This window comes from Ambystoma mexicanum, chromosome 1p (assembly GCF_040938575.1).
Source record: "Ambystoma mexicanum isolate Mex_15411 chromosome 1p, UKY_AmexF1_1, whole genome shotgun sequence".
Classification (NCBI taxonomy): domain Eukaryota; kingdom Metazoa; phylum Chordata; class Amphibia; order Caudata; family Ambystomatidae; genus Ambystoma; species Ambystoma mexicanum.
In genome coordinates, this window is record NC_090921.1 from 87,722,615 (window position 1) to 87,746,973 (window position 24,359).

A 24,359-nucleotide genomic window follows, 5' to 3' on the forward strand; every position below is an offset into this window, starting at 1 on the left:
ACCTTTTGCTTTACATCTACAGCTATATGGTATTAACGAATAAGACACTGAAAAAGTCACCTTTACAGGTAAGACTGTTGTACGATCATGATGTAACGGCCACTGCACTTCTAAAATAGTCTTGTCAGCGGGTATTCGATTTTTTTCTGTTTATTGCAAAGAAAGAGTAATAGTACATTTTTGATACATGAGGAGCGGCGCTAGACCTCTTTTTGCCCCTCATTGTATGGACTCTGAAGAAGCGGGAGCAGATACACTTACTACATTCATCCAACGTAGCTCTGCTGGATCACATCTCATTTGTCCTTCTGTGAATTGCATTCTTTTCTGTAAGACAGAACACTTCGATATCTGCTGTGTAGGCATTTAATTTGTTTTAATGTAAGGGCTCATTAGCCTCTCATTTGGGGTCCAAGTTCATATGGTTATCCCCATGAATCTTGTCTGCCTCCTCACCTTCTGTATTTACATATGGTCTTAGCTTTCTGCCCAGTCCTAGTGTCTCACAACTATGTCTCCATCTTCTCATAAAGGTTACTAACCTAACTCCACTCTTTGAAGTCCTGACATTGCATGGCCCAGTAGACTGGCCTGCTACTATACTATTTTCCTATGTGCACTGCTGCCATATCCTTTCAGACTCTGCTCTTTAGGACTCTGCATGTGTGTTGTGCTCAGCCTGTGTTTCAGACTGCACAGATGCTGGTGCTGAGCTCGTTTAGGAGACTGCACGGATGCTATTGCTTTGCTAGTTTAGAGGTCTGCACAGATGCTATTTCTCAGCCCTTTTAGAAGACTGCATGGATTCTGCTGTTCAGCTCTGTGATGCATATTTCACAGATGCTATTGGCCAGCTCCTTGGTGGAGACTGCGCGGATGCTGTTGCTCAGCTGCTTGGTGCAGACCTCACGCACCTCCTGGGTGCAGACTGCACAGATGTTGTTCCTCAGCTGCTTGGTGCAGACTTCACTCACCTCCTTGTTGAAGTCTGCACGGATGTTGTTGATCTGCCCCTTTTGCAGACTACATGGATGGTGTTGCTCAGCCCCTTGATGTAGTCTGTTTCTCAGGACTTTGGTGTGGCCTGACCAGATGCTGTCGCTCAGCTCCTCTATGCCAACTGCACGTGCACCGTTACTCAGCTCGTTGGTGCAGACTGCACAGATGCTATTGTTCTGCTCTTTTATGTAGACTCCACTGTTGCTCACCTACTCAATGGTGCACTATATTGAGTTTGCTAGTATGTAGCCCTTTAAAGGAGACCCTGAGGTCACTTACTGCCGCTTCGCCCTTCAATGGCCGACTGTGCTGTTGCTTTGCTGCATCTGAATGAAGTTTGCTGCTGATTTCCCCTTGCTCTACCTCCCAATCTGACTGTGCTGAATTGTTCTCAGTCACTTTTGGGCTGACTGCACAGTTGCTCAGCTACTATAGGCGACTCTACTACTGCTGTGCCTCTTCAGGCTATCAGCACGTCTATTTGGCCTCTGCTGAGCTGCTTTGGCAAACTTCATGTTTGCTATGATGGCCCCTTCTGTCTGTCTGCAGTAGGGCTGCTGAGCCCCTTGGGGCAGTTGTGCTGTTACTTCGCTCCTTATGGGCCCCAGCACATTGCAGTACTGTTACTATGTCATCCTCCTCTGCATTTCTCTTGCTTTAGCATCTTAAAAGAAGATTCATCAGTGTGTGTTTGTAAGGAGCCTAGCCTGTTTCGAAGTGCCATGGCTCCATATTAGATGTCAAGTTTAGTGGAATACTTTATGTATTTTTACAACCAGTCTGCTGCCATAGAGAGGTTTTACCTGGCTAGTTGTGGTGCATATCTCATGTTGGTTGGCTATTCATAGAATGTTTAAGTAGGCATGTTCTTTGTGCTTTTCAGAAGAGGAAGCATTCTGCAATTTTTATTTTGGGAGAGGGAGAGTTCAATTAAATTTTACCTTTCAACTTTGAGTATCTATATTGTGACATTCCTAGTAACATGATGCTTTCTGTGGTAGGTCAGAATTAAGAGACGTAGAAGAGGACATGTTTGAACACAACTTTTGTTTAAATCAAAGAAAAACCTTCTGTAAACCCTATCATGATTCCCTACTCTGAAAAAACAACGAACAGTGCTCGTCAAGAGTTATGTCAAACCTAAGCTATCCTAATCTCTCTCGTACCACTGTAAAAAGAAAGACAATCTTTTAACTTAGAAAAAGGTTACTCTCCCCCTGAATTAAATCAGTGATGGCTGGTTTTCTGACCCCCCAGCTTACTAAACCAACAGAGGTGTCTCTTCCAAGTCTTTCTAGTCAGAACAGTTCTTGATTTTCTTTCCCCTACTGGGGATCTATTAAGCCAAATGCATTCTTTAGGTTTGTTGCTGTTGGTAATGACAAAACGGCACTTTCTTCTTGTTCTTGGTTGGATACTTTTACTTTCAGCGTCAGGTAGGCTAAGGGCCTGTACAGCCCTGCTTTGGTTGCAGTCTCTCTTGTCCTCTTATGGGGTCCTTTGATTATCAGCCAAAGGTGGGCTATGGGCCTGCGTAGCCCCACTGTAGTTGTGCTTTCTCTTGCACCCTTCTGGAGACTTTAGAATATGAGCCATGTGTGGGCTATGGGCCTACGTGGCTCGTTGTGCTTTGTGTTTTAGCCCCTCCCAGGGTCTTCTGGTTATTAGCCACGCTTGGGCTATGCCACTGTCTCGCCATCCTCCACCCACTAACTCAGCAATGCCACTTACCTTTTTGCTAGCGGCAGTTTTCGGTTGTGGAGGTGGTCTCCCTGTAATGCACGGACCTGCGTTCTAGTGCTTCCAACTGCACAGCCAGCTGCTTCACATCGGTCCTTTCCTCTGGCGTTGGAGAAGCAGGACGCTGGTATGTCTTCTGGCACAGTGTGCAGCTTCTCGCGGCTTTCCTGCTGGTATCTCGCCGTGCGTGAAGAGGCAGCGTTCTGCAGGTTGCCTTTGGTTCCCGCAGAGCACGCCGACTGCATGAATTTTCCATTTGGCTCCTCCAGCACTCTCCTTTGATGGACCGGCGTACTTTAGACCCTCTTTATAATGGAGAGGAAAATACTATTGATTCTTGGTTTTACTAGGTTGCAACAGATATAGATCAGAGAGCAAGCTGTCCACCTTATAATCAATGCTTGGAATTTTACAGTGAGGGGTGGTAAAAGGGAATCCCTACTTTAGCATTCCTTGTCCACAGGGGGTGGTCACCCCAGTGGGATCCTGGTTGCCCTGTCCACTATGGAAGGTATTGCATAACTAACAGCCCTAGTCCCACAGGAGGTGGCACCCCTTGTAGAGAAGGGACGAATTCCCAGGAATAGTCTAATTTCCGTCCGACACCTCTGGTTGTCGCAAGTCTGCACGATACTTAATACTAAGTTAGATATTTAGAATTCTGACTTGAGTACAAGGTTTTCATGCTCAGGAAACGAGTGTGGCTCAGGTACCGAATGACCTGCATTGATCCTAATTATTGGACTTACTAAATATCTAACTTAGTATTAAGTTTTGTGCAGACTTGCTCCAATCAGCGGTATCAGCCTGACCTACATGTTAACTCTTAAGGTATGGGTATACCTTTAGGCACCGACTAAGAGCAGCAGTCCACCTCATACTAGGAATACTCATCAAGCGCAGCGAAACCAAGCATACCCCAATTTCATCTAATTTCTGACTATATGGTGCCAGGAGAGGCTGTCTTCTACAAATGCACCTATTGCCCAACAAAATCTAATCCGTATTTCTCACTGGTGACCTTTTGAGTTGGTAGGTTGAAACTGAAACCATTGCCATGATAGAGATTTAGTCAAGGGTATTATCAGGAGCTAACTTTGTGCTGTGTTTTTTCTTTCTGGTGTTTGGAAAGAACTAATGCAATGTTTTCAATAACATTTGAAGGTTCAGATTCACTGCAGGTGGATAAATGAAAACGTCTTGGTCGCTTAGCTACTCCATTTCTGGAGCTGTCTAATGTAAGGCCAAGAACAGTGATGAGAACAAGGTTGGACGAATCACAGGGATTTGTACCCCCCAACCCCTGCAGCCCCCACCACCCTTGAGGCTAGGGAGGTGAGCCTGCTCTATGAAGAACTCCCTAGGCCACATACCATAGTCTCATACATGGGACTGCCTGTAAAAGTAAATAAAGTGGCATCTTTATCTTTGGCTGATGGCAATGCAAAAAGAAACCCAACTCTTTAACAAGAGACACATTTTTAACTTAGAGAGCCTTGTGCGTTGGGGAAGCCCCCTGACATCTTTGTGCCTTGCGGAGGTGGAGCAAAAGCAAGCGGCAGAGCCCGCAATTTTCAGCGAGGCAGAGAACGCCAGTAAGAGATGCCAGAGGTCCGGCGAATGCAGATGGGAGGAGAGCATTGTGAAGAAAAGAAGCATGGTGTGCAGGATGCCCAAAGGAGGACACTGAGATTGACAGTAACGCGAGAAGAGCGAGAAAGCAATCCTGAGTGCGAACCATGCCCCGCCGCCATTACCAGCGCAGGGAGAGGTACTGGTGGTAGCGGGAGGCCGCTGGGACGCCATTATAGATCAGAAGAATCATGTATCAGTCATAAGGACGAGAAAGTAGAACTATAATCGTGTCATTGGAGTTGTAAAAGAATAACTAATAACCCGGCTAAGGAGGAGGGAAATTATATAAAGGGAGAAACCCGTCCCAGTGCACAGGATGAGCTAATGAAGCAGGAAACCAAGTAAGATAAGAGGTGAAAAGCCTAGGAAAAAGCAGGATAAGCAACCCAGATAGGAAACTAACAGTGACTGGAAAGAAGTCCCGTGGGAGGAAGGGAAGATACCACCTTCCTTTCAAGTTCAAGAATGGAGGAAATGTAATGCAGAATCATATGATGAGAAACAGGATATAAAATCCCTGAATGAACAAGATAACCAAAGAGACACTGTAAGACAGAGAAGTTATCACAATGGACGGTTGAAAAGGGGCCAAGAGAAGCCCACCTCAAGAAATGGTGGAAAGAAAGACTGTGAAGAATATACAAGTGATAATCACAGTGTGAAGTAATGTCTGAGAGGAAGATATTCTAAACATAGGACCAAGAAATGATGAAGCATTTGAATACTTTTGAAGAACTACAAGAAGTGATCTCAGACTATCCAACGAGAAATATTTGTATCACAGAGACAATTTATAAATAAAGAGACTATCAAAAGAACTGACAAGACCAGGTGAAGACAAAACATTCCCTTGGTCTATTTAAGTTAGTTTAATATACTGCTGAACATTTTTACTTTGGATTTCCTGACAACTAACAAGCACCTTTAGCTTCTTTAGATAGTTAGGGTATTCTCGCTAGTGGAGGGAAGGTTAGGACTTCAATTTATAAGTTTCTTCAAATAACATGAATCATGTCTTCCGAGGGTCATTCTCCTTCCGACTTGCCACAAAGGATACATGCAGTATATTTCATGTTAGTTACAATTGAATAAGGCAAACAAGACGTATCAATTCAAGAAGTCATAAGAATGCATTAAGCGTAGCGTACCTGTGAAAAAAGGCTCCTGGCCTCACGGGCACAGGCAACAATGTGAGAAAGTTGTATAAGTCACACACATGCATGTAAATATCTGGTTAGGCCCCCAATGGGGTGAGAGTGTCTTCTCAAAAGCCTCACTACAAATGTGTAACTGAAGAAGCCTATCAAATTCTGTTTAAGCAGGCTATACAATAAAAAGGTATGCTTGTAAGCCTCTCGACAGTGGCATTGTCCTTAGCACAAAATGTGTTGCATAAATGTCTGCAGATGGTGGATATTTCACTGGTGAAATATACAGCACATTCTTCAAGATGGCCACTCAGCATGGTTCTGTGGACAAAGGGGCATGCAAGATGGTGTCATGTATGTGCACTAATCGTGGAAAGAGTCACCCTGCCCCAGGGGAAGTCACCCTCTCGCATCTCAAGCTGCTGTATGAATAAGCAGCAGACAAACATGTCTGTAACTTCAGTTGATTGATGCTTAAGTGGCACCTGGTGGCATATGTGTAGAACTTTCAGATGTGTAACAGAAACACTGGGAACCTTTAGTAATGCTTGCCCTCTGACAATTCATGTCATTGATCAGGACAAGCTGTCAATGGCTGGATGCAGGATTTGCAACTCCTTCCTTGCACAGGGGTGTCTCGCAAGTAACGGCAATCCTTCCTAGCAGCCATTTCGCCTTGTAGTTCGAACAAGGTGAGGTGCACAGGAGAATGTAATACCCCAACAGTGGAAAAGGGAGCATTGAAAAAACCTCTGGTACCAATTGATAGACCAAGGTCTTGACTAGATTGTGTAGGCTAAAGAGAGGTTCCAGGAAATGCGGGTGGTCATCCGACAGGAGGAATGGGGTTGAGAGAGAGAGGGGGAGAAAGCAAAAATGTGGGTAAAGCATGGAAGTCAAGTAGCAGACTGGAAGGTACGGAGTGTACAAATGAAGATAGCAGGAAGCTGTGCATGATGCAACGACTCAGGTAGCAGACACTGAGCGTTTGGGCGTACCATGACAAGAAAGCTGGTGAGCAGATAGGAAGTAGAGGGGGGCATAAGACTGGAAGTCTGCGATTGAGTGATGAAAACTGAGTGACACACAAATGCCAGGAACTACCCTGCTAAAGGCCATGCCATGTTGCAATGGGCACCAACAAAGGTGATAGGATGGGCCGGGAAACTGTAAATGAGTGTTAGGAGGCTTTGTCTGAAGTGTATGAAAGAGATGAGACTCCAAGCACTTCTGGTACACAAGTAAATATCACAAACGTGGTATAACTTGCGCATAACACCAATTTTAAGTTGCGCTGTCTGGAAAGATTGCAAGCTATTCATCTGCATTTCCTGAATTCTGCAGTTCCCCACCCCAAGAGCACATTATTATTTAAAGGGAATTGGGAAGTTGGAAATTACAGGATTTGCCATGTTCAGAATAAATTTGGTCCCTAGGGATTGGATCGGAAGCCCTCAGGTGGGGAGTGTGGAGAATGGAGGGAAAAGATCCTACTTAGGTTTGGTGTTTGGAGAGTAACACAATCCTGTAACTACAAAGAATTCACAACCCCTTCCGCAGCTACTCTCACACCCCCTGGATGATCTGCATAGTGTTGCATCAGTTACCACAACTAGATTGTGCACAGTATTGTCACTGTACCCTCCTGTACAGTTAAATTTAAATGACCACAAATGTCTTGACGAGGCAGATGTTTTTTGACATAGGCTTGGAGTGGAGTCTACCAGTGTCCAATGCAACTTGAGGGTGGAAGCAGTCTAATGCATCAAAGTCCAGCTGCTTAACACTGCACTGTGGGCTCACCCTTTGCTGACTGAGGGGGATAACACCCTGCTGTGACACTCTCTAGAATTAGAGTAGAACCATTCACTTCCCTCTACATTGCTCCCAGCTGCTTCTCAGAGTCCCATAGAATAGATTTGCCTTCTCTAATGGAACTTAACTCACAACAAGCCTTGTTCAAACCAAAATCCAGGATGGACAGGCCTGGGATTAACATTAGTGCTGTGACATCATACTGACCCCTGGCAAGGGCAATTTGAGGATGCTGACATATATCAGCAATTAACCTCTTTTATGTGAAGTAAACAAATGGATAAATATTTCTGAAAAGTGTGCGGGGGTTCCCCGCCCCTTTGAATTAGGAGTTATAAAAAAAAAAGTGATAATGGAAAGAGTAAAGGCAGCTAATACTAGTAACAAGCTTAACCATCAGTACTGCCTATGGTGAATCATTGTCTTTGCCAGAAAGTTCACAAAACACTCTTATGCTTAGGCCCACCGGGCAATGTCCGATACCCACCTTCCACTGATAGATTTGGCATCTAAAATGTTATATTTCAAATGAAGCCACGTGGCTTGAAAACATCCATGGAGGTTGACCAGGTCTGCATTTCGCTTGCATCAAAAGGCAAAATGTGTTTCCGAATGATCCATGACATAGAATTCTACCTCCTGGTCAACCTCCTTTTCATGGTGTGTGTCTGTGGGTTTGGCTGTCCGCCGTTGAGGCATAGTGGTTGTACAGGTGAACCGTTTTGCAATATTGCGGGTGATACTATCCGATATCTGTCTCCAATAAACTGGGGTCTGGCTGAATGCACAAATGAATGCCATTGTGAAGGGTGAGTCTTCCAAAGTGCATGCTTGCTTTCAGTCCCATAGAAGGCAGAGCAATAGCACTTTTGGCCAGAGCAGTGGTAAAGACGGTATGTAGCTTCTTGTGGAAATTGCATGGTTTCTCTTGAATAGATTCCCGATTACTCAGGATGCTGGGGCCCAGCAATAAAGGGGAAGGAAGGAAAGCAGGCCTGGTCTCCCATACTAGCTGGGCACCATGCCGATTCCCTCTGGCTGATAGAATATAGTTTGACAAACTGCCCAAATTCTGATACATAGAAAGCAGACTTATCTATTCCTAAAATGATTCGATCAAGCAGAGAAATGTAATGATGCCAGGCTTTAAGTTGGCCATTGTGGGGGGCATGTAGCTTTAGCTGTCAAATTAACATGTTTTGGAACAGGTTATCGATGGAACTGTGGTTAGACGGTAACGATTTAAGTTGCTTCCACTTTCCCCAACTTGAGTCCTTCTTTCTTTTGTGCGCAATGGAGCCTGGTGGCACGCATCCTCTTATAATTAGATGCACAGCACCACAAAACAGCAAGTTCTGTGTGCATTTGCTATTTAAATGTATTCGCAATAAATTCTGTATTTTCACTCTAGCATCCCTTTTTGCACCAACACCTGCTATCTCTGTTTAAGACTGAAATACCATTTCGCATTGGATCCCATTCCTGTTTACATGTAAAGAGCCAATCTCACAAAGTAAAAACTGCCTCTTTATGTGCCTGGTCAGAAAGTCCTCAATATCATATGTTTATTCGTACAGATGTACTTGGTAACACAGTTGCATAGGACTGTGTACAGACTTTACTTGCCTCACACATGTGCTTGTTTAAGCAGTTACACTAGCTGAATCCCATAGGCCTATTGACACATATCCAACTATTGAAATACTAACACTTGCCTGATTCATCAGATACACTGGCTAACCCACTGCCGTCAACCTGTGCATCCCTGTTCTCATAGATTTGTCCAGCTAAGATTGTACATATGCCTGTTTTTAGATGTGCCTGCTGACACACTACACATATCCATCTCACAGGTGCCTGTTTACACAGTAAGCGAGCACAGACACAGAAACATTCACGCAAGATATGTTTCTCCAAATAGAACTTGCTGTGCTATACACTCATTTCCATGTACCTGCCCAAATGCCCTTGTACTCTCACACACCCTTGATATCTTGACGATCTTCTTTTCTCTGTTGATTGTCCGTTTTGGAACTATCTCCAAACATTTGGCAGGGATTTTAGAAACCATCTATCACACTATTAGTGTACGCTTGAGTAATTATTTTAAAGGGCTCCTTATCACTTTGACGAAGGTTCAGCTGTATCCGTAGAACCGTCACATCGTGTGATACTTTTCATTGGAGTTTTCCAGCTGGCGTAGTTACGATAGTGACTTGCAAATAGGTCTTCGATGAGGAATCTAGAGACACTTATGATTGTCAGAAATATATGCAAGTCACTTAACTTCTCTCAGAACTTGCACATCTATTGCTGCGCGTGTATATTTGCTTAATACATGCATACACATAGACAGCAGAAAACATTCTGAAAAACCTTGGGGGTATTGGGAGCATGTCTAATTCTGCTTTTAAGATGGTAATAGCAAGAAATGTAGGCCAAGCCATCGGAACCTCATTTCCAGCACCCCCTCTCATAAGGATGTCTGCTTCTTGATTTCTTGGTTGTGAGAATGTGTCTAGGTTTTTCTTTCTCTTTTTTGTTTTATTTTATTTTTCCACGTTTTTCTTTGTTCTGTGCTCCCCTCATTCAGATCTGTGTATAAAGAACCACTGACCCCACCCTCCGCGCACACCTGTCTCAGCCCCATTCACTCTCCTCTCAGTGACATCGCCTTTGAGAAGTTTGATTCACCCAGTGCCGCCAACTGGTCCGAGTTCCTAAATGCCTCTGCCAACGGCAAGATGGAGAGCGAGTTTGCCCTGCTGACGCTGTCTGATCACGAGCAACGGGAGCTGTATGAAGCGGCAAAAATCATTCAAACAGCCTTTCGGAAGTACAAGGTGAGTTCACTTGGGAGTGTGCAGATGCCTACTAATGAATGAATAGAAAGGATTTGGCTAGTCTTTATTGGTGTTTATTGATTGACCAACTAGAATACTGAGAATTTTATAGCACTGTCCTTTTTGATGCCTACAAAGTTCATTTGCGTTCATTAATTTTAAAACTTCTCCTACTGTCAGACAGGACTTGTGAATTTATTGGACAACCAGGTAACTATATATTTTATCACACAAGGACTTCAACAGCAACTACAACTCACTAACTTCACTCTGACAATTCCTTGACGTGCATACCACCCATGGGCACCAGCTTTAGCAATATATATTTTTTAGTGTTATCGCTCATTTGTGCCTGCCAAAGTATTTTTGTATTTGTGTTTTTATGTCTTCTAAATTATCTGGAACATGGTTTTGTGTGCACTAGTATTTTCAACTGTTACTGTAGTTCCTCTCCTCCTCATCACTCTTTTGTAGACGACTAGTTTTAGGGAATCTCTTCCACGGAAAATGCTGTTTAGGTTAGCTTAATAGTATTTGTAGACTGCAAACATAGGCCCATAAAAGCACCTTGCTGCTTGGCAAGCTGAACAGTTGTAATGGTTCTATGTTCTTTCATCTCAGGTAATTTCAACGCCTGCCATTTAAATGTGGAAAGAATTACGAAAATGGTTATAGAATTATTTTTTTCTTTGAGGGAGTGTTTCGCCCACCACCAAAGCTGCACTCTCCCACTATTTTGCTCTATTCCCTACCCCCAACCCCTTATCTGCCCTTTCCCACCCTAAACGCCCCCACCCCAAAAATTTTGTTTACATTTTTGGAATTCTTTCCACGTTTAAATGCCAGGCGTTGAAATTACTGGCGATGAAATGACGACATACTGTTGTAACATGCACCTTACAAGTATCATACCAAGTAATTGTCCGGTGGTGGGAGTATTTTTGTTTGGAAAGAGAGTAGTTTTTTTGTTTTTCTCAGAATGTAGATGGTTCCCTTCTTTACTGAGACCGAGCAGCAACTACTTAGAGTGTCACCACCTGAGCTGATGATGATCTACCTCCCCTGCCCCCCCTGCATGCCTCCCAGATTTCTAGGGACCTTTTTGATACAAGGTATTATTGACAAAGCATAAAGCCTTCAATAACCACATCAACCATTCGGAAAGTGCTCAAGCCAGAGCAAGCAAACCATCTCGAAGATCTTCTTGGTTTACTTAATGGTCAGTGTTTTTAAGCAGACATGGCAAACTCTGAGGTTAGGAGTGGAATGTACCAGATTAGATGGGCCAAAAAACACACTGATTGGTCTCACAAAACGGGGAGTATTCCTGTGAAGTTCCCAATACATTTATCACACACTAGTCACAGGTCAGTAATCAATTCTTAGAGTCATTCATACACTTCTACAAGTATGTAGCCGATAACTAACGTTGCCCTCCAACATTTCTTCCCAAGCCCTTGTGATTTTACTATCCCTAGGATGCGCTGACGAGCCGCTTATCTAGGGTTAGGGGATAGGGAGAGAAGCTGGCCCGATCTTGCACTATTCAACAAAAATCGTACAGGGTAATGTGAACTGACTTCTGCAATTGTATTTGCTCGCCACTCTTGCTTTGCCACTCCTTTTGACTGCTTACTCTGTTCTCTCCGCCTTTCCCTTCTCCCTTTTCCTATCTCCTCCCCTTACTTCTTCTATGCACTTACTCTGTCTGAATTGTCCCTGGACCTAATATGATAGCAACCTCGTCTGTTTCCTCAACCCTCCCATTACTGTTTTTTTCCTCCCCACACCCCCTCCAGCACTATCTGAAATGTCGTCAGGCTTAGTATGATAGTCGCTTGTTTGTTCCTCCCCTCCCTTTCTGCACCCCACTTCCTCGCCTTTTGTTTTTATCCGGCTCTACCAGAAATGTCATCAGGCCTAGTACGGTAGTCGACTGTCTGTTTTCATTTTCTTCCCACTCTCCCCCTCCCTTCCTTATCTATGTCTTAGCTCTTGCACTATCTGAAATGTCGTCAGGCTGAGTACGATAGTTAATTTCACATCCTTACTGTTCATGGCCAGTAAGAATGTCATTGTATTTTCCCTTGTTCCCTCCCTTGCCTTGAAGCGCTTTGAAACACATTGTGTATAGGCGCTATATAAGTGTGCATAGCCAGACCATTGCTGATGAATGTGACTTTATTCTCATTCTCAGTTTAGTGTGGTCACACTTTTAATAAAAAATAAGAAGACATTTTTATTTTTGTGTGGAGAACCCCACCAAGGGTAAAGAAGGAAGCAAGACAGGACAAGTGATAAGTGATTGTCCTTTCTGCTTAGTTGTTTTGCAGCTGTTTCTTAGTGCAGCTGTACTACTACCCAGTATGGGTGTTTTTTGAGGCAAAGCAAACTTTGCATGAATTGTTTTTTTGAAAAAAGGGATGTTTGCCACCTTTCTCTTGTTATCTATAATTCTGGAAAAGAGGAAGGGGCCACATCTGGCCTACCGGTTTCAGTGAAGATGGTGGTTAACTCACTTTCTTCAGGGCCACAACACCTATTGACAGCTTTTTCACAACAAACTCCCTGTGAGATGTAAGTCTTTCTGCACAGGACCCCACCTACAGAGGACACGTAAGGGGTGGAGGGGAGAGAGGAAAGAAACATGTTACGTTTAGCCTCTATAACACTCGGGGTCCAATGTGCGCACTGTCTAGTGCTTTATCAAAGCTTTTATGATGCTTTCATAGTGCCATAGTCTTACCCTTCTGTTCTGTGTCATCAGATCAAAACATAGTTTTGGAAGGGATGTTCTGTTGTCTATGACTGAGGCACTGATGCTTAGTGTTCTCCAGCATTTCTGCGTGTCCTGCAATTGTGCATATTCCTTTTAGTTGTTTGCAGGAGACAAAGAAAACAAAGGGACTTCTAAGTTTTCATCAAATGCTTTTAAAGCAGATTTCCTAGTGCATATTTCAAATACAGACAGCCCCTTCTGGGCTAAATGTAGGATACAGTTAAGAGAAGACCTGTTGTCCATAGCAATTGCTATTGCTATGTAGTGTATGTTGCTTACCCGTAATTACAGGAGTATGTGGTCATCTCGTACCGGGTTCTGTATTTAATGTGAACGCCCAGTATTTGTTTTCATATACGCGTGTTTCGTGCATGTGCAATGCATAACGGGCATGTTTAACACAAATTGTTTGTACACAATGACTCCATCTTGGAGTGTTGTATGTCTGTGTTGTTGGATAGACATGGCATTCTCTGTTACCCTTGGCCTGGGTGGGTATTGTACTATAACAACACATGAAAGTTGTTAATCAGGCTGAGAACAAGTGCAAAGATTTTGCAGAGAATTCATTTTTGGAAATTTGTTTTTCGGAAAAATTAACTCCGGTCTTTTAGCATTACGGGGGTTGCACGAGCCAGTCCTATGTTCTATATGGACCTGTAAATGCAGCAGAAAGGGTCTACTACTGGGTTGTATAGTGTGCGTAGCCGGACCATTGCTGATGAATTATGTAACTTTATTCTCATTCTCAGCTCAGTGTGGTCGCACTTTAAAAAAAAAATAAGACATTTTTATTTTTGTGTTAAGAACCCCACCAAGTGTTAAAGAAGGAAGCAAGACAGGACAAGTGATAAGTGATTGCCCTTTATGCTTAGTTGTTTTGCAGCTGTTTCTTAGTGCAGTTGTACTACTACCCAGCATGGGTCTTTTTCAGACAAAGCAAACTTTGCATGAATTGTTTTTAAAAAAAAGGGATGTTGCCACCTTTTCTCTTTTTATCTGTAATTCTGGATATCTTCATCTTGTACGATGTTCATTAGGACTCTCCTGTCCTGATTTAGTCTATTGGGCTTCTTCGCTGTAAAATGGTTTGTGATTTCTACATTCCCCTGGTAGCAATCCCACCTCCCATCCCTTCTTCCTCAGTGGCCCACATACGTGCTTTTCTGCGGCGCTTCCGCCAGGAAGGGTCAGTGATGCCTATGTCGGCAGCATTACTTTCTGCCTGTCTTTCTGTTGCTTTTCGCCTTTGTTAGGGAGAATTCTCAAAAATGTGCTAATTCCCTCCACCTTAGATACCCCCAGCAACTTTTCTGGATTTTGAGGACTTGATTTTTTAACCTGGAGAGAGTGTGAGCCTTTTTCCCACTCTCTCATGTATTTTTGTGTGAATTTTACCTCTTTGTGTCTTTTTGGTTATGGAGTCTGCCGACCTCCATAGGCATCATCTTTTTCAATTGTGTCCCAAAGCACCTTCAGTGCAGTGACACAGGGAAGTCTTTTAGATTTCCCAAAGGTTTAAATGCCTTCTCTGGGATCAACTACTGTTTCCCAGAGCGTTAGAGTGAAATTGACTCTACTTAGCATTGTACTTGCTAGACCCAGCACACCCTATCTTAAAATAGAGTGCTGGAGGGGTTACTTAGTATCCCATGTGTCTAAATGCTCATGTAACATCTTTTATCTTGCCCTTTCCTCAATTGACTGGCTGGTGGCAGTGGTTTCGTTTTGCACCACCAATGTTTGCATTTACCACAACCGTTGGCGGACCTGGTAACGTTAACCATGGGAGCCATCCTTTTCAAAATGGCGTCTAGCCATCGTTGTTAAATTGGTGCCCAGTCTTCTTTTTTCGCCAGGTCTTTGTGGAAAGGTCCTTCTAGAGTTTTTGTCTACGCGCCAAACCAGGTTTGGCCTCTTTGTTCATTCGCCTTTGGCGGGCTTCAGGCGTGAAACCTGCCTCTGGCTCCAGAGTGTCGGGGGTAGGGGTAGGCAGGAAGTGAGGGAGGTGCCCAAAACTCCCTGTGCTTAGTCTCCTAGAAGACCCAAATGCACTCTGCGGTGATTGGCTGGCTGACTGTCCGGCAAGGACAGCCACCCTGCTGGGTGAGTGGCAGCTAGGATGGAATGAATGGGAGAGAACTGAATAAAAGGCAAGTCTTTTGGCTTGGAAGGCAGAGTCGAACACTGGACGGGCGAACCGAAGAAGAGATTGAAGAGGACGGCTGCTGCAACTCCTGGACCGTTGGTTTGCCTGGTGACGCCCTGCTGCAGGTCCGAATCGCCAAGTTCGCATCGACAGAAGCCCTGCAAGGACGACTTTTCCCTTTGAGTTGGTGGGACCAATCAACTCCCAAGTAAACCACCTGGACACATATCTCGGAGCTGGTTGAATTTCCTCAGAGTTGCTGCAGGAAACAGTAGAGCCAGGAAGAGGGACACCAGATTGTGTGCGTTGCTTGTAAGCTGGCCTAAAGCTTCTGGAAGATCCTCTGGACTCCCATGAAGCAGGACTGACCAAACCTGAGATGAGTGCAGGAGACCTCTGATGTGAGGGAAGTCCACCTTGACAGCCAGGAAACACGCTTATTGCTATTTGCTGTACCGCAAGGAGCTGAAACGCGAAACAGCCACTGAAAGTAAAGTTTGACGGTTGCCAGCTTTGACGGTGCCAGTACAGTGCAGGAGTCCTCCAACGTCTTCCTACTTGTCCCCACGACTTGAGGCCCATGAACAGTGAGATCTGTCGAGCTGTACTGGAACAGAAGTCTTCAGCTGCATCTTTTTCTTCTTTACTAAGGTACTGTAAAACTAGCCTAAGAGAACTTAACCTCTTACTGTGGAAGTGCTTGTAACCTCTGCAACTTGAAAGTCTAATCAGCTTGTGTCCCCCTACATTTGATTCTTCTTTGTATCAAAGGCTCCTAAGACTCCTGAGAAGTTGAGCAGTTGTGGTCTGCCTCTGCTTATGAATATTTGTGATTTCATGTGTTCTAATAACCTTTGCCTTTTACCAACTTTTAAGAGTGTTCTGACTGCCAACAGTAAGATATTAATGTCCCCACACCCTTGTTACTGAAGTCACCTGTGGGTGTAGGTTGTCTCTGTGGGCCATCTCAAAAGGGTCTTGTCTGATACCAGTTATTAAGGTTTTCATGGAGGGTGTAAAAAGAATTCAATCTCCCATTTCTAACCCAGCTCCCGGATGGGACCTAAACGTGGTGTTGACTAGACTTATGAGGTCTCCCTTCAAGCCCATGCATAAAGCAAGTCTCAAAGATCTCACCTACAAGACTGCCTTTTTAATAGCTATTACTTCGATTAGAAGAGTATCTATTAGAATTAGCTATTAGAAGAGCAAACGCTCTCAGTTCTAGACCCCTTTGTTACAGTTCACAGAGCTAAGGTGGTCTGCGCACTCACCCTAGGTTTGTGCTTAAATTAATTTCAAAGTTCCATGTGAACCAATCCATAGAACTACCAACATTCTTTCAGAACCCCTCAAACATGGGAGAAAGAAGTCTGCACACACTGGATGTACGCAGAGCAGTCATGTTTTACATGGAAAGAACTCGACCACTAAGAAAAACAAATCAGTTTTTCGTTTCAGTGGCAGCAGGTAGAGAAGAAGATCCTGTCTCCAAATCCACTATCTCTAGGTGGATTGTCAAATGTGTCAAACTCTACTACACTCTTGCTAAGAGAGAACTGTCCTTCAAGCCTAGAGCACACCCTACTCGGGTCACTGGGGCTCCCATAGCATTCATTGCAAATGTGCCCCTAGTGTCCATTTGCAATGCTTCAACCTGGAGTTCTGTACACACCTTTACGAAACACTATTGCCTATACACTCATTCTAGGTCTGATTCTCAGGTCGGACAAGCAGTACTAAGGCATCTTTTCACTACTGTTCCTTCTCACAACCCACCTCCAACTCCGGGTACTGCTCGCTAGTCTATGCACAGCATGTGATTCTAAGCAGATTAACAAGCATCAGAAGACATGCCTTACTTACCATAAAAGCATTTCTGATAATTGTATCTACTTAGATTCACATGCTCCCACCCTTCCTCCCGATGTTTCTTCCTCCCGCTCGGATGGAAGAAACATAGACGTCCTACTACTTTCTCTCTTTTCTGTACTCAATCACGTTAGTCATAGGCTCTCTCACGGCAGAAAAAATACAATCCGAGGGACCTCGACGCGTGAGGGATTTTGGGTACACTACACGTCACGTAGGGATAGTGTTACAGGCTCGCCCATGTCGACGTTCCCTTTCGTTTCTCGAAAGGCAAGATGCAATACTCCGCGGTGACCACTGGAGGTCGGAATATATGCACAGCATGTGAATCTAAGCAGATACAATAATCAGAAATGCTTTTACAGTAAGTAATGCATGTATCTGTTCTTGACAGCACAGGTGTGGTTGGTTTGGGCCAAATGATTTGCCCAGGATCACTTACTTTGGTTAAGCAGTGAAACCAGAATTTGCCAGCAATCTAAGCAATGTACCACAAACATCCAAGCTCCAATTAGTACAAATATTAGTTTTGGGTTTCAAGAACCACACTGGTCTTGTTTATTTGCAAAAATCACCCAAAACACCCTCCTTTGTATCAGTATTTGCAACACCTTGAATAAAAGACTACAAGTCCCAGAATGCCAAACCATGCTTAAGCACATGGTTAAACTCCACTTTAAAAAAAAAAATATTCTCGAGTCACTTACTTTCTGTGAAAATGTGGTGTTTAAGTCATCTAACTTTTTAAACAATTTTGTAAGACCCTTCAGTTAGCTTTAACGTTAAATCAGCTTGAACTCTCCCTTAACGGATTTCCTGTTTCCCCTTGCTTCACAATTATTGCCTATAAATAAGGCATAGTAGCTGCTAACTATATGTTTACAGCAGTAATTTCTGGGCCTTTGGTATCTGTGCAGCGAACCAACAGTTTGCATTGAAAGAAAAAATGATTTCGCTTTCGGCTTGCAGGATTTATCTGTGCTGGGCTGAGTGCTAGCAAAGGCCTATGGGACTAATATTTCTCCCACCCAAAGGGATCACACAGCCCCGCAATTGTAACGCAACCTGCGAGCAGAAAGCCTTCAAAATATTCTTTCAGTTGCAATTTAAAGAACCTTTAGAAGATTTTCTGCCAGGACAGGCTGTCGTATTAGTGCAGGGCTGAGTGCTAGCGTGTGACTGGAATTGATATTTCTCTCACCCGAACGGGTGGTAGAAAATTAATTCCCAGCAGCCACATGCTAACAGCCCCACACCAATAACACAACCCGCTGAAGGTCGTCAGTGCCCAACATGCTTGTGTAAACGTTTCCTCGAATGTTTTATTATGATGACTTTATGAGCAATACAGTAACTTTCCAAAAAGATGGAATATATCTCTATTATCAAAATGCTCAATACTTTAAAAGGTCTTCTGCCCGCATTATTACTGTGAGGATGGGTGCTAGAAAGTGGCTGTAATCAGGGACGGCATCAGGGCCTTTCAACCTTTTCAAACAAGAGGCCTTGGGGAGGGTGAGGGGCGGGGGGGCAGCAACTACCCCCATGTTGCCAGTTAGCAAAGTATTAGTGAAACTCGGCAAAAAATTAATTTCTCTATATACATTATGGGGATTAAAATATGTGCTTTGCAGTGCTTGCACTGCTGCATTTTGTCTTCCCACGGGACAGTATTTATTTATAATTAACCTTTTTAAAGCGTGCAGCAGCACAGGGGCATCGTGGCGCTGTTAGATATCTTACATCAACATTGAAAATCTCTGAGTTACAGGAGAAGGCACAATACATACTTAGTTGCAAGCAGAGTGAGAGTGTTAGAGGAGGGCAGGGGGTGTGTGTTAGTTAAATAGTGTTGTTTTGAGCTTTTTCTGGAAGGCTGGGAGGGAGGTCTCTGCTCTGAGAGTGTTTGGTAGGGTGTTCCAGAGTTTGGGTGCTATGTGTGGGAAGCCAATCCTTCAAAAAAGGTAGCTGGCGCTCCTCTCCAGAAAGAACATGGCATGATAACCTGTTCTGAGATGAGAGTTTGCAGAACACGCTTTTTGCTCACTGTACCTTTCTTAGATGGGAAATAACCATTTGCATATCAGTCTTTGTCTCGCCCACATGGGCAGTCCAGCACCTAAATGCTATGGCATTTCCTCTCTGAACAAGAGTACCAAAAGCAATCCCATACACGTGTTTCAGCCTTGTGGGGCCTCATCAGTGAGGTGAAGCTTTGTCTCTCTGAGCACAGTGAGCCTACATTGGCTCTTTTGATAGGTGGGATGCGAAGTTTTCTTGCATGGGAATCTTTTGGACATGATGAAATGTCTCTGGATAAGGTCTCTGATAGGTAAGGAGGGGCAGAGAGGCTTAGGCATTTGTGTGTTAGATTGAGATTCTTGAATGTGATTCTCTCCTTAACAGGGAGCCAATGGGCAGCTCGCCTGGCCTGCGTGATGTGGTCTCTTTTCGGGATCCTAAGAGCTGCTCTGAGATTATTATTTTGGACTATTTGGAGTCTATTCAGATTTTTAGCAGACCTGCCAGCTTGAAGAGCATTGCAGTAGTCTAATTTAGCCCCAATGGTCGTTCTCGCTATTGAAAGGCAGTTCTGGTCAGAGAGGAATGGTTTGACAGCATTCATAAGCTTGGTGGTGTTGGCAGATGCAGAGGTGATGGCACTGACCTGGCGAGTCATGGACAACGTAGAATCTAGGAAGACCCCTAGTGTCTTTACTGCTGATGAGACTTGGATGATGGAGCTATCGATAGTAAAGTTGCAGTATTGTTGGCTGAGTTTGGCTAGTGTTTCTTTGGGGCCCATAATGATCTCCGTTTTATCGCTGTTGAGACACAGCCCATTTGCTGCCATCCATGCTTGGATGGTTGTGTAGACCTGGAGGAGTGCTCCGGCGTCCTGGTCATATATGCCTGAGAGTGGTAGGAGGACCTGCGTATCATCGGCATAGTTGCTACAAGCTATGCCGAGGGAGTCTAATCTGTCTAATCTGTCAAAGAGTGGTTTAGTAAACAGGTTATATAGAGTGGGAGCCTTGGGGAACACCGCATTGGGTGGTGGAGGGAGCAGCATTCGCCTGGTCTGGGAAGACCTTCATGGCTCTTTCTTCAAGGAAAGATGATATCCAAGAGGAGGTCTTGCTGGTGAAGTGAGCTGCATGCGTGAGGTGGGAGGTGAGAGTCTTGTGATCCACAATGTCAAAGGCGGCTGAGAGATTCAAGAGTAGGAGGAGGGCAGGTTTGCCTTTGTCCATGATTGTGGTTATTTGATTTTTAAGATCCAGAAGGGCAATTTCAGTGCAGTGGCCTTTACGGAACCCTGATTTGCCTTTTACCAAGGATGGCTTTGGTTGCTAGGAAATGTTGGATCTGGTTGTGGGCTGCTTTATCAAGGATTTTGTGGAGAAATGGGACAGTGCTAATGGGGCGGTAGTTGTTAGGAGAGGATGGGTCTATGCACCCAGGCTTCTTTGGGGCTGGAGGGGACAGTACAGGTTTTGAAGGAAGCATTCATGAATTCCATGTTGGGAGGAGCCAGGGAATCAGCATATTCTTTGATGATCTTGGGAAAACAAATGTCTCCCTTGCATGTCGAGGGTCCGAGCTCCTGGAGGAGTTCGAGGACTTCAGTTTCTTAGACATCACGGAATGAGAAGAAAAGGTTAGGGGGCGTTTGGGAAGGGAGGCTAGGCAGGGAAGGGTGGTCGAACTTGGGTAGGGCTTTTAATTGAGATTGTATTTTTTTCTTGGGGTTTTTCACTTTTGTTAGCAGAGCTGCCTGTATGCTAGCGCACCATGCTTCATCTTTAATGATTTCATCGGGCTAGCGGAAGGGGTGATGAGCTCTTTGAAGATGGAGAACATTTCCTTAGATTGTGAGATGACCTTGGAAATCCTATGGTCAAGGGATTTTGATTTAGCTTTGAAATTGGCTTCTTGATATTGCGAGGATAGTTTTTTAAATTATACCTTGGTGGAGTCGCTGGGCTTAGATTACCAGTTGGTTAGGGCGTTACGCTTACTGGTACGTAGGGCTTGTAGTTCATCCGTGAACCATGAGTTGGTGTGCATGGAGTTCTTTTTCTTTTTTTGATTTGATTGGGGCTATAGTGTTGACCGCTCTGGTGAGGGTGCCGGCGTAGATGTCTGCAAGTGTGCTAGGGTCATTCGTGAATGGGAACTTAAGTTCAGAGACTTCCAGGAAAGGACGGATGGTTGTCTGTGGTTGTTTTTTTTTAAACTTCTGACCTGTGCTTTTGGGGGGGGCATAAGCGAGTGATTTAGGGGAGGGAGTGGTAGGAATGGTGAATTGGATGCAGTTGTGGTCAGTCCATGGGTAGGCAGAGTTGGATATGAGGGAAGTTGAGCAGTTGTGGCCTGCCACCAATCGAGGGTGCGACCATTGCAGTGGTTTGGGCTTATAACTTTTTGTATGAACCCTAAATCTTTCAGTTCTTTGGCTTGGGCTGTGGCTGCTTTGTCTTTATGATCATTCAAGCCTTGATTAAAGTCGCCGAGTAGGATGGATTTGGTGGAGCTTTTTAGGTTGTTGCCGAGTACATGGAGGTGGTGTCCTTGGAACTCTGGTGCTGGGCCAGGGGGCCGGTACATAAGGTGGATATTGATGGCGCAGTTAGGGGACAGGGATAGTTTGGCTGAGAGTAGGTCAGTGTTGCCTTTCCACGGGTGGTTGCAGAGTCTGATAGACAGTGCATCTTTGGTAATGAGGGCTACACCTCCTCCTTTAGACATCAGTCTATCTTAGCGGAGGATGGAGTAACTGGCCGGGAAGGCTAGCGAGATGACTGGCCCGGACACCTCGTGGAGCCACGTCTCTGACGGCAAGTAGATCTAGGTCCTGAGTAGTGATTAGGTCATTAATTTCCAGCGCATGAGCGGAGAGAGAGCATGCATTTATAAGAGCACATTTAAGAACGGGCGGGACAGTTCTTTTGGTACTGGTCGTGAGGGGTGGCAGATTGGTGGATGGAGATTAAGGGGTTATCGGAGCGGGAGCTTGTGGGGTTGAGCTGTGATTAAGTGAGAAGTCTTGGGGGCGAGTGCTGGTGGCCTTTGGAGGGGTGTCGGGATGATATTTGTGGAGGGACGTGATGGTCTTTGATTGTAGTAGTGTACTTGGTAGCATAAGCGTGGTATGGACGCAAGCTCAGCCTAAGGTTTCTTCTGGTCGTGAGATTGGGAAGGCAGAGGGGTAGAGATGGTGCAGTGCGAGACCTGAGCTTGGTGAATCTAGATGCTAAGTGAGCCTGGAGGCTGAGTGTAGCAGGGGTGCTTCTTTGGGAGGACTACTCATCTGGGGGATGAGGTGTCGTGGTGGCTGCGGAGGCTGACTTAGTGGTTACCATGGTTGGCTGGGTGGGATTCAAGAAGGAGGAGGTGGTGAGCACTAGCACAAGCAGGCGGTATCTGGTGAGTGTGGTGGGTGGGTGTGCGTGCTGTTGTGCAAGTGGAGCTAGCAGAGCTGTGGAGGAATACATTAGATAGACTGTGGCAGAGAACTAGATGAGTACCAGGGGCTCGGGGCAACAAGTCGAGGTGCTGTGGGTAACAATTTTGCACAAGAACAATTTAGCAGAATGGTGTGCCAACACAAATCCGGGGCACCGATGCAGTTGGTAGGCAACAATATAGCACAGAAACAATTTAGCAGAATGGTGGGCAGCACAATTCAGAGCATGGATGCAGTTGGTAGGCAACAATTTTGCACAAAATGCAAAGATACTACCCACAGTTTACATCAAGAAGGGTGAGGGTAGCATTGGGCCGAACAGACACTGCAAATCAGGTGGCTAGCAAGAGCAGTGTGGCAAATCACGGCAGATCACAAGCAAAGTAGACATGGTAAAGTAGGCTGCGAGTGGTAAACTCGAGCAATCTATCTGGATAATTCTCGGCAGTGTAAACGCTTCTAAGACCAATAGTGAGCATGTACAGTAATGCTAGCTTTAGCCAGTGTTAACACGGTACAGACAAGGTATAGCTGAGGCACACATGCATTGGGAACACTAGGTGACGCGGGAATGTCAGGCGCACAGTGGTCGTATTGGTGGTGTCTGGCTCTGAGACTGGTTTGTAGCAAGAATAGTTTGCCGGCATTGTCAAATCACAGTAGCGAGTGGCACCTTGGAGAAGTTGTAGCGAGTCTTAAGGAAGGACTGCGGCGTAGGATTAGGAGACCTATGCTCTCATCGGGCAGGAAGGCAGAGCGGGTGAGCGGGATTCGCATTTGTATGGCCTCCGTGCTTAGGTGGGTCAGTGAGTGAAATATTATTGAGGCTCAGCAGAGTCTGGAGGGGCAAGAGGTGGGTAAACCAAAAGAAGAGTGTACTCACTGTGGCAATGCAGGGGATAGGGCAGCGTGTCTGGGCGATGGCACAAATTGCCACAGACAGGCCCTTTGGATGTAGGCCGGCTCACGCCTTCCGGTGGAGCTGGCCTGGACAAATAGAAAGCGGCAGCCAATCGGCGGGCTGCTTATGCTTATGCAACCTGACCACAAAGGTGCAGCACCCATTTCCTCTCGCCGCACGCGGAAATCATGGCACGGCTGTTGATTTAAAGAGTACAAATGTATAGATCTGCTTTTAGAGCAGCGCCTGAATGCTACTTTCAGCTGCTAAGGCAAATACCTGGGATGGGGATGTGGAATGACGCAGGGTCCGCCTCGGTTCTGCTGGAGGTGCGTCCTGCTTCTCCTGAAGCCGCCAGGACGATGGATGTGAGGGATGGGCTCCTGCCCTCCCAGTCGAAGCAAAGCTGCACAAAGAGTGGTAACACCGCCTCATTGGGTCTCATTACGACCATGGAGGTAGCATGGCTACCCCCATATCGGGTCCGGGTTCCCCGAATGGGGAAATACCGGGCCATTCTGACCTTGGAGGGCCCGGTATTTCCCCTTTCAGGGAACCCGGACCTGGTACATCCCCATTCCCATTTGAGCCCCGATAGGGCTCAATGGGAATGGGGAGGATGCAAACAAAGGGCCTGTTAATGACGGGCCATTGTTTGCATCCTGGTCTGCTATTGGGACCCGCTAAGGACGCCTGTTTTTACCAGGCGTCCTTCGCGAGTCCCGCGAGGAGACCTCATAACGAGGTGGTAGTGGGTTAACGTGGCCAGCAGCTCTACTGGCCCCGTTAACCGCCTACCGCCAGGATCGTAATGAGGCCCATTGCCTTTTAACACTGGTTCCTTCACAGTGGCACCTTGCCGACAAACAAGAGTTTAGAGTTCTGCAGTGGCTAGTTTGTGTAAAACTCCATGCTGACTGGCCGCCTTGTGATATTCAGCAACTATTAACCTCATTTGTCACCATCCACCCCACACTGTTTTTGCTCTAATCTTCAGCTGGACCTGCC

General features: G+C 45.3%; 1 protein-coding gene across 13 annotated transcripts in view; it reads left to right on the forward strand.

Moving 5' to 3' along the window:
• The window catches only part of CAMTA2 (calmodulin binding transcription activator 2), a 1,813,542-nt gene that overhangs the window by 1,579,657 nt on the left and 209,526 nt on the right, over nt 1-24,359 (forward strand). For 10 of the 13 annotated variants that reach the window (XM_069643632.1, XM_069643658.1, XM_069643685.1 and 7 more), the window contains one exon: nt 9,931-10,180. In XM_069643632.1, the coding sequence (XP_069499733.1) occupies nt 9,931-10,180 (250 nt within the window). The remainder of the gene's footprint in view (nt 1-9,930; nt 10,181-24,359) is intronic. The other 3 variants (XM_069643676.1, XM_069643706.1, XM_069643745.1) reach the window with 1 other exon arrangement.